Below are 10,310 nucleotides of genomic sequence, written 5' to 3'. Positions count from 1 at the left end.
TGGCATGACAAGGAACAATGGACACAAGTTATTAGAGAGTAGATTTAGATTAGACATCCGCAAGAACTACTACACAGTTAGGGCGGCTAGGAGCTGGAACCAACTTCCTAGGGAAGTGGTGCTGGCTCCTACCCTGGGGATCTTTAAGAAGAGACTTGATGACTACCTGGCTGGACTCATTTGAGTTCAGTCTTTTCTCCCGCCCAGGCGGGGGATTGGACTTGAAGATCTACAAGGTCCCTTCCGACCCGACTTCTATGATTCTATGATATGGTCAGGGTGGCTAGGATCTGGAATCAACTTCCAAGCAAAGTGGTCCTGGCTCCTACGCTGGGGGCCTTTAAAAGGAGGCTGGATAAACACCTGGCCAGGGTCATTTGACCCCAGTACTCTTTCCTGCCATGGCAGGGGTACGGACTCGATGATCTGCTCAGGTCCCTTCCGACCCTACCAACTATGAAACTATGAAAGCACAAAGAGTTATGCACTAGGTGATGAACCAGGGGTCAGCAACCCCCAGCACGCGTGCTGAGCATGGCACACAAGGCCATTTTGCTCAACACACCATTGCCAGCCTGGGCTCTAAGCAGCTGCTGCCAGCCATGGAGCCCAGGCTGCTACCAGCAGGCAGCTGGGTGGCTGCAAGCAGACCAGGCTCCATGGGCCGGCTGCAACTGGGAGGCTGCAAACAGCTGCTCCAGGCTCCAGCATATCGGCACTCTGGCACCTTCCAAGGTAGACATTGTGGTTTTTTCAGCACTCTGGTCAAAAAACATTGCCTACCCCTGTAATAAACACTTCCTGTTAAGAGGTCACATTCCATCCAGAAGTTATTTCTGCTTAACTTCAAACACTGATCATAAAACAACACCAGAAAAGAATAAATGTGTTTCAAAAAAAAACAAAACCAAAAACCAAAATACCACCTCACAGAAAGCCCTACAGGCTAAAATGCTGATCTTCATTAGGGACTCATGTCTCAGGTTGATTTTTTTTAAAAAAAATTTTAAAGTAAGAATGGTTTCAGCCATTTCTCAGGACAAGGTGAGGGGAAAAATGTTGTTTTGAGCAAGGTAAAGGCATTTTTACCTTTCACTATGAAAGCTCTGGTGCTTTATACTGTGGAGCTGAAATGTGAAATATGGCATGGACACAGCTTTTGCCATCCTCACGAAAATTCACATAAAATAGTTCAAGTTTTGAGTAGATGAAAACTCTCAATTCACACATGCTCAGTAGAGACTACTTATAATTTGACGGCTAAGTTCTATGAGCCATGGGGGTAAGAGTCCACAGGAAGGAATTTAGAGGAGGGGAAAAACACCTAGGAAATGCACACAAAACTGTCATTAAATACATTTCATCCTTCATGTTCAACACTCAGAAGTCAAATAATACCAAGAGAGAAGTTGCTCTGGCAACCTTACTTTGGCCCCCTTCTATGGATCATAACAGTATTGAATGATATGGTTAGCTACCACTTTTTCATATAACCTCTGTTTCACTCAATGCACATGATGAATAGTGCTCAGGAAATTAATCAGGTTTGGGTTATTAAGGAGTCTGTTGCCTGTAGATAACATCTTCATTCTATACTGAAGTTGGAAAACGGGCTGTGAATAAGGCCTGCAGGCAGGATGAGAGAGGATGTTTGCATGCTTTTGGCAGTGCCCATTAGGAAACTGGATTCTGTTTATGCCCCTGCTATTAAGTACATGTTCCTCATTTTCCAAGTGCCTAACTTCAATAAAAAAGGTCTAGTTGGCAGAAGTGCAAGTAGTCACAGCTGTAACTCTAGTCATTGAGAGATACAGCTTAGGCAAAAACATGCTGCAAGTCAGTACATTCTACAAAAAATTAAAATTAAAATCAGGCCATAGACTTCTCAAACTGAGCACCTGCCACATTAATGGATCCTAGTTCCACATCTGTAAAAGGGGAACAGTACTACTGTATTAACTCACAGATTCTTCTGATATTAAGTTCATTGTTAATGAAGAACCAGATATAACGGTGATAGCCACCTTAGAAAACCCAATGAGGAAACTGAAATTTCTGTATTCCAAGTAAACTAGGAATAAGTATGCAGTAATTCAAGCACAGGAGATGCACTGAAAATAACATTCTGAATAGATTTAGTGAGTCCCACTGAACCAAGCAGATGTTCTGTGGAAAAAATACTATTATGTACAATTAAAGACTCACAATACCTACACATAGGGGACCACATTAGGGTTCTGCAGGTAAGTTTAATTCCTTCATTTCCTAATTTTGAGTTTTTTTTAAAAACTGCAATTTAATGATCTTTCAATGTATTGTTGTATGTCATTGCATATGGGTTCTCATCCTACCTTCATCACCACAGTATCTGGGTATCTACCAGGACTATACTGGATGCATCTACACACATGCTTGACTAATTAGCTCCGCAATAAAGTGTCACCGTCTCCACATGCGCCTATATTAGGGTGCAGTAAATTAATTAACTCTGTTCCAGGATAGTTCCGTCCAGGACAAGTACTATCCTATGGTGGAGCAATTTACACTGCCACAACACACATATAGATAGTGACTAGGACTGCCTGGGACATGAGGGTACTACAGTGTAAGGGCTGCCTACTGGCTAGCCCCTCACTGTAGCAACCTTGTGCTTCAGCCAGCCCCAATGTTGCCCAACCCCACCACCTGGAGCCTGGGGCTGAACCCCAGAACTGCTATCAGCCCACCCCAGCCCAATGTGCTGCAGTCCCGGTTACACTTATAATTACTGCACCCTGGAAAAATAAACTCTGGCATGAACTGCACTGGAATTTATTTCTTCACCCTAATTGCACATGTAAATCCACCCACTAATTAACAATTAATTTCTTCCCCTGGGGAAGAACTGTGTGCAGTGTTACATACGGAATTTTGTTTAAGTATACTTACTCCTTTCTGTTTATTTCACACTTAAGAATGCGAAACCAAAAAAGTGCACAATGTATTTGGTAAAGACGTGGAGGCCATTGGTTGAAATTTGCTTCCCCTCTATTCAAGAGCCAAGAGGTGAGATTTCAGTGTGGGTTAGGCTGCTTTCACAAATCGCATATGACGAACATTTTTAGAACCATGGTAGAAAGCCTCAGAATGAGCCCACCATTGTTGAGAAAGGTTTACCATGAAACATGACCAAAACTAGATACAGCCAGGAAACTGGACCTGTGAAAGGCAGTTTCTGAGCCAGGCTGTTAAACCTGTTGGTCCTCTGGACCGGGAACTAACAATACAGACTTCATCTTCCTTCAAAGGGCTGTCTTCTGTAGGGTAAGGCACATATATATTCACCTGTTGTACATAGCTGGTAACAATTAAGTTCAGAAATAAAGGCAGCTTCCTTAGATCAGAAGATAAGGTGGGTAGGGAGGGTGGAGGGAAGGCTAAGAAAGGGAAGATGTTATTGCCTCCCCCCAAGAAAGCAAGCAGTACTGACAGGCTCAAGGGGGTCAGTCAACATAAACTACTCAATTTCCCTCACCCCTGCCCCCTGTAATTAAGCACACAAAAAAAACACTGCTTTATCTAGTTTGACATTAGAAATGTAAATCTAGTTATATTAAGTAAGTCATTTTTAATCCTATTTTCTTTGTTCATAAAATGGTTTTTCTTCAGGCTTGGTTATCTCATGAAAATTTGATTTAATACATGAAACTCATAAACATGGCAGCTCTGATTTGTGTGATGATCTCTAAACTCCATTTACTGTGTATTAGTTAATTAAGCTAGATGTATATTTAGAAATGTGTAATACTTAAGTACACTGAAAAGCAGTGGGTATAGCATTATATTGCGACTGGAAATCATGACTGCTGGGTTCTCTACATTCCAGATACAGCTCATTGTATGGCGTAGAGAAAGTTATTTGTCATCGTTGCCTCAGTTTACCCTTTTATTAAGTGCAGAAATAATTCCTTCCTGTATGAGGGTATTGGGAGAGTAAATGTTCACAGACCTGGATTTAGACGCATCATACAAAACCAAAGCAGAACAGGCCAAACTAGCATAGCACTACAAAGACTAGCAGCTGTTTGTGCATTGTCCGGGGAGGACCTTCCACCTTTGGTACTAGCAGAAACAATAGGGGAAAAACTCAAGGGTAGACCAGGACAAATAGATTCACTGCAATAAGGTTTAAAATCATTGTCTCAGTGTTTTTGTTTTCATCTGGAAAAGAAGCTTAAACAAACAGTCATTCAATATTTTGTTTGTATAAATTTAAAAAATTACATGCATTTTTTCTAAATGTTAAGGGAAAAAAACATTAATACCGAGCCTAGTATTGTCCCAGTTTAAATACTAGGTCTGTCTTTGTTTAACATCTAAAATCCATTACTAGAGAAACAGAAGTCTACTACACAGAAAAGGTTATGATTTCACAGGAAAAAAACAAGTTTTTTTACTCTCATGCAATACTGGTAGATTTTGCAGCATATCTTAAACAGATCAAGTATAAATAAACCAAAAAGTAAGCTCAGTTGTCATAAATAGCTGTTGTATAGAACCATTAATAAAATTCTGCATTTTTTCCACTAAGTTCACTAAATATCTAAAGTATGACACATTATCTGTTAGCAGACAAAAAAGCAAAATGAGCCATTGTTATTACCTTGGTAATATATTCATTATTAAGTTACCAAAGTGTAATGACTCTAATTACTAAAGAATTTCTTTTTTAAATCTGATCCTTGGTCTTCACACAATGCTAATGCTAAAAGCATAATCTGCTAATCAGTGTAGGTTATCTAGATATTTCTTAACAAATACACTTTCTAACACCTGGAAATTACAATTCTATCTAATGCCTAAGATGTTAAGAGATCTCTTCCTATAGTAGTCAAGTAAAAAAAAAAAAAAAAATTGAGATCCACCCATTCTAGTTTCCCTGTAGTCAATATGGACAATCTTATTCTGGCTATTTATAGGTAGCAACAGTTTTTCAATACCAGATACATAGTTACTGTATGCATTACCCACATTTTTCTTTCATTAAAATGTTTATTTCAGACCTGTAGTACTAAGAAAAAGCTTATACTAAACCAAGTGATTTCTGGGCACAGATCTTTTTCATGATCAAATTTGGTCTTGTTTTTCTTCATTATGAACCCTCCCACCCCTGAATGTACACACACATATTTTAACATATTAACTTGCCACAGTCAACATAAAATTAGAGTCATGTTTTGTCAATATTCAGTTTAAATGAAGAAAACAGATCCAGTTGAAACTCTTCTGGCTACCTTTTGGGTATTTATACACATTTTCTCAACAGACTAGCAGAAGAGAATCAGAACAGAGATACGAGAGCCGCAAGCAAAGACATTTAATAACCCCCCTTAAGAACAGATTAGGATGTTATAATGGTCAAACCCTAAGTATCTTGTTTTTCCAAGCTATTTCTTATGCTTTTATTTCACCTGTCAACAAAGTAGTATAGATTTTGTGAGCTCTCCTTTACAAGCTGCTACAATTTTAGTCAATTTAAAATCATAGGAAGGACTGTAAACTTACAAGTTCCACAGATCCATAATGCTTTCTGCTGAACTCTCCACGTCTACAGCCCAGATCTTCGGAGACAGAGCTGGAACAGAAGTGCTTCATCAGTATACATAGTTAACTGTCCCTACAAGCTCCTGCAATACTCAGCTACCATTGACAAAAATCATTCCTGCTGAACAAGGTTTGCACTGCACAGGCTCCTCACTGCAGGGGACCCTCCTTACAACAAGCACAAGCTCTAGCAGCCATTGCAGAGTCTGGCTTTCATATTACCCTGAAAGGGAAAGAAAAGCATGAGCCCTGATTGGAAGGAAAAGCCAAGATTAAATTAAATATTTAGTCATGATGTAATCAACTAAGAGTATCAAGATAAAGGGCAGAGAATAATTGCATTTGAGATCGCTCCCTAACCTAACAGAAGAGAAACCTGCAGTAAACCGAATGCCTGAAACAGGGTAACCTCACTGAGCTATGTTCAATCAACACTTGCTCTGCTGCAATTTACGCAGAAGATTCTCTCTCTACTCTAGATACTCCTAGAAAACAAACATGTAATAATTTTGTTTCTGAAGTTTACAAGTCCCTCCTCCTCCAGGCTTTAACAAGAGAACTAAAAATTTCCTACAGAATAAATGAAAACCCAAGTCGAGAGAGAGAGAGAGAGAGAGAGAGAGAGAGAGAGAGTGTGTGTAAGTAAAATAAAATGTTCATATGGTGTTATATAGAATTAAGCATAAAGTATATCAATTCATGCACTTGGCATAGCTAGAACAAATTGGCAAATATATATTGTCAAAACCGATAAGAAAAATACAGTAAGCCCCAGATAAGTAGTGTTGATATGTACATGACAAGTAGAAAAGTTGGGCTGTAACTTACCAGTCTTTGACCTGTACTTTGCATCTAGCCCATCTCCATAGCACTCATCCTGGCAAACTTAAAACTAGTTTTCAGCACCCACTACAAAAAAAAAGACCTGCCACTAAAACGTTTCCCTCCATAAATCTACATTGGTTTAATGTGTAGGATGGGAAACAGTCAATCCCAGCTCAGTAACAGATGTAAGGTTATTCTGAAAATCATCAGTGCTAGTAACTGCAGCTTTATCCCACCTAGTAGGAGAAATCAAGTTTCAGTGGGACACATACCTCTTGCTCCTAGAACATCACAATATGGTGGTCTCTGAAGTCATTAATTTTGTATACAGAAAATGAAATTATTTTTAAAGTATTTTTAAAAAATCTATTACTTGCAATTATTTCATTTTGAATTCTGTTCCAAATCCAAGATGTAGTAAAGCTGCTCCAACACAGGTCATAAAAATGAGTTGCTGATACTACCCATTTTTTCTGTTGAACTCACGTTCAAAACATGTCAGAATTGTTTTTGCTGAAATTTTTTTTAATGAACCTCTGACAGAGTTCAAACATGAAAATGTTCATGCTAACAAATTTAATATTGGCATAGTTATAAACAACCAAAGCCAGAATTATGACGGACAACTTTATGCAATATTAACAATAGGATTTACTAACAGCCACCTATATAATATAAACAGTCACTCCCCATTGGTTCTCTACCAACCCACTGTCTACAACTTCTCACATGCTTCACAGAAAAAAGTAGGTTTTAGGAAGGATATTTTTATACGAGGATTATGGCGTTACATTCTAATTCCACAAAAAGACACGAGCAAATGGGCAAGAAGGGCAACATGAAAAACTTCACGGGTTGACAAGCTGGAATTTGGTGTGGTGGAAAAGGGGAGAAAGTGAAAGGCTATAGAGAGGGTTATGCAGGAGTATCTGTCAGTGGAAAGGATCTTTGTGCTTGTGTACTGAATGCACTGTAGGGTGCAATGTGGTACAGGAAAGGCCAAAGAAAAAGAAGATGCTCTGGGTCAGAATACAAGGGGGTCAGGGGGGAAAAGGACTTAATGGTGGGGGTCTACCACAGGCCACCCAACCAGAGGAAAGAGCTGGACCAGGAATTCTCAGGTCAGCTCACGGACAGTTAGGTCAAGGGACATGGTCATCATGGGTGATCTAAACCATCTAGACATCTGCTGGGAAGAGCAGTCAGCCAGGTCTGACCGCTCATGTAGGTTCCTAGCCGAGTTACAGGACCTCCATCTAACCCAGGAGGTGTACAGTCCCACCAGGAGAAATGCCTTGCTGGACCTGGTCCTGGCCACAGGCGACGACCTGGTAAGTGGACTGCAGGTGCTCGACCAACTGGGCAATAGCGATCATCACCTGCTGGAATTCACCATCCAGCGCAGGATGTCAAGGGCCGGCAGCAAGGCAGCAGCCCTGGACTTCAGGAGGGAGGATTTCAACAACATAAGGAGACTAGTCGGGGAGGCACTGAGGTCCCAGAGGGGAGGGGAGTTGGGAGTCCAGGAAGAGTGGTCGTTCCTTAAGGAGATGATCCTTCAAGCCCGAAGGGTGACAATCCCGACACAGATCAAAGGGAGCAAGAATGCTCAAAAGCCCTCATGGCTCATCAGAAGCATCTAGGAATGTCTTAAAAGCTAAAAAGGAGGCATACGCCCAATGGAAGGGAGGGGCCATCACCAAGGAGGATTATACCTCCATTGCTGAAGACTGTAGGGGGGCTGTTAGCAAGACTAAGGCGGAGATGGAACTGGGACTAGCAACCCAGATCAAGGATAATAAGTCCTTTTTTAAATACATAGGGGGTAAAAAGAAGGTACTGGGTAACATAGGGCCTCTGCAGGATATGCTAGGAAATTTGGTGGTCATACCAGATGACAAAGCTAACCTATTTAACAATTTCTTTGCCTCCATTTTTTTGAGCGGGGACCGGGGCATCCCCCACACCAGGATCCCTGACGGACCCAGGGAAGGGCACGGCCAGGCCCAGGGTCAGTCAGGAAACTTCTGGTGGGACTAGACATGTTCAAATCAGCAGGTCCCGACTATCTCCACGCCAGAGTGCTGAGGGAATTGGCAGAGGTAATTGCAGGACCCCTGGCACAGCTTTACAAGCACTCGTGGTGCTCTGGTGAGGTGCTGGAGGACTGGAAAAGGGCCAATGTAGTCCCTATTTTCAAAAAAGGGAGGAAGGAGGGCCCAGGAAACTATAGTCTTACCTCGGTCCTGGGGAAGCTCTTTGAGAAAATTATCCAGGAGCACATCTGTGAGGGACCAGCAAGGGATTAGAAAATGTTTCATAGATTTCATAGACATTAGGGCTGGAAGGGACCACATGAGATCATCAGGTCCAGCCACCTGCCCAAGGGGCTCAGCTAGGGTCAAAGGATCCCAGCAAGATAAATGTCAAAATGTTTCCCAATTCCAAAGCCCAAGTACATTGTCTCAGAGGACATGCAATAGAAATATATACTGCAGACTTCTTAGCTACATGGTCTGCTTTGAAAATCAAAATAAGGAAATAGTTGGTCCCAAGAAAAGATTTCTCCTTCTCCTGATATGGATACCTGTCTAGTAGTCAATGAAGTAAGATTCTTCCAACACCAACCTATCTTAATATAATGCATCAAACGTGTATTATCTGATAACTATTTGATCAATGGCAACTCAACCTGGACCAGACTTTGCAACCTAGAAATAAAAGGGTTTCCTTCCAATTGCCAATTCCTTCAGCTAATTACCTCTCCTATTGCCCTTTTTGTTTATACAATTTATGAATCTAAATATAATTAAATCACTTCCAGATGGAAAAACAATGTTATAATCATTATCAGCATGCATTTTTGATGGGTATTAAGAGATTATTTAAAATAATTTAAGATTCTACTTCAGCAAAGAGTAATAACCAGTCTCCTAAATTCAACTCTAAAAAGCCTTATTAGGCAAGATTTAAACAACTCTAAACAGAAAAGAAAGAATGGGATTTTTCACACTTCTTTCAGTCATCGGGAATATAAAGAGGCAAAAATTCTAGTTGATAGCTGGGTTAAAAAAAATACAATAAATCAGGAAAACATGAAGCATATTAGCATGTTATGTTATTTGTGCAGAAATACAAGGGGCATAGAAAACAAGCAAAATTATATTTTTTTGTGGGAGGCTTCTCAGCTGTACAGTCAAGACAGATGGATACAATACGAGCAAGAAGGAGAGAGGAACAGGCAGATCTAATAGCCATATTTACTTACAAGGGCATTTGTCAGAGGAATGTGGTGGAAATAAGTTTTGGAACTACAAATGGGGGGGAAATATATACAAAAACAATTAATTATTTCCTATAAGCATATGCTTTAGGTCCTCTGGCTCAAAGGAGAGAAAAAAACAAAAGACAATTCCAAGGAGCTATGAGGCTGTAAACAGACATCTCATTCGAGCCTGTCTTGCTCATGGGATCAAAACATGAGCCACGCAGCCATTTACATTTACACAGCCTTCCCTGCTGCTGCCCCTTTGCCAGCAGTCAGCCAGCAAGAGCACACCGCCTGACAGGACTGTCCCTGGAATGACTAACCTGCAATTAACTTGAATGACCCACAATTAATGTAGACATACACAGCACTGTCCTGGGAAAAAATTAAGTACGCAAGATAAAATGTATTAACACAGGTCTGAAAGCAGAATAATGGGCTTGTTTCTGTGTAGGATCCCAGTACAAAAGGCTTTCCCCAAAGCATCATATAGGTGCTCAAGGTTCTTTGTCCTGGGGCCTGCACTGCTCAATTTCTTCATCAGCGATTTGGACGACGGGGTGAAAAGCAACCTGTTTAAATTCGCTGATGATACCAAAATTTGGGGTGAGGTGAGCATGCTAGTAGGGAGGGA

At 40.7% G+C, this 10,310-nt stretch overlaps 1 protein-coding gene across 4 annotated transcripts in view; it reads right to left on the bottom strand.

Annotated features, from left to right (window-relative positions):
- GARNL3 (GTPase activating Rap/RanGAP domain like 3) overlaps positions 1-10,310 on the bottom strand; it is a 116,255-nt gene that overhangs the window by 82,564 nt on the left and 23,381 nt on the right. For 3 of the 4 annotated variants that reach the window (XM_019541075.1, XM_019541072.1, XM_019541074.1), the window contains one exon: positions 5,545-5,614. In XM_019541075.1, coding sequence (XP_019396620.1) covers positions 5,545-5,614 — 70 coding nt within the window. Of the gene's footprint in view, positions 1-5,544; positions 6,138-10,310 lie in introns of those variants that run through there. The other variant, XM_019541073.1, reaches the window with a different exon arrangement.

The sequence above is a fragment of the Crocodylus porosus genome, unplaced genomic scaffold, assembly GCF_001723895.1.
Source record: "Crocodylus porosus isolate Cpor-Errol unplaced genomic scaffold, CroPor_comp1, whole genome shotgun sequence".
Lineage (NCBI taxonomy): Eukaryota > Metazoa > Chordata > Crocodylia > Crocodylidae > Crocodylus > Crocodylus porosus.
This window is presented reverse-complemented; position numbering and strand designations above follow the sequence as displayed.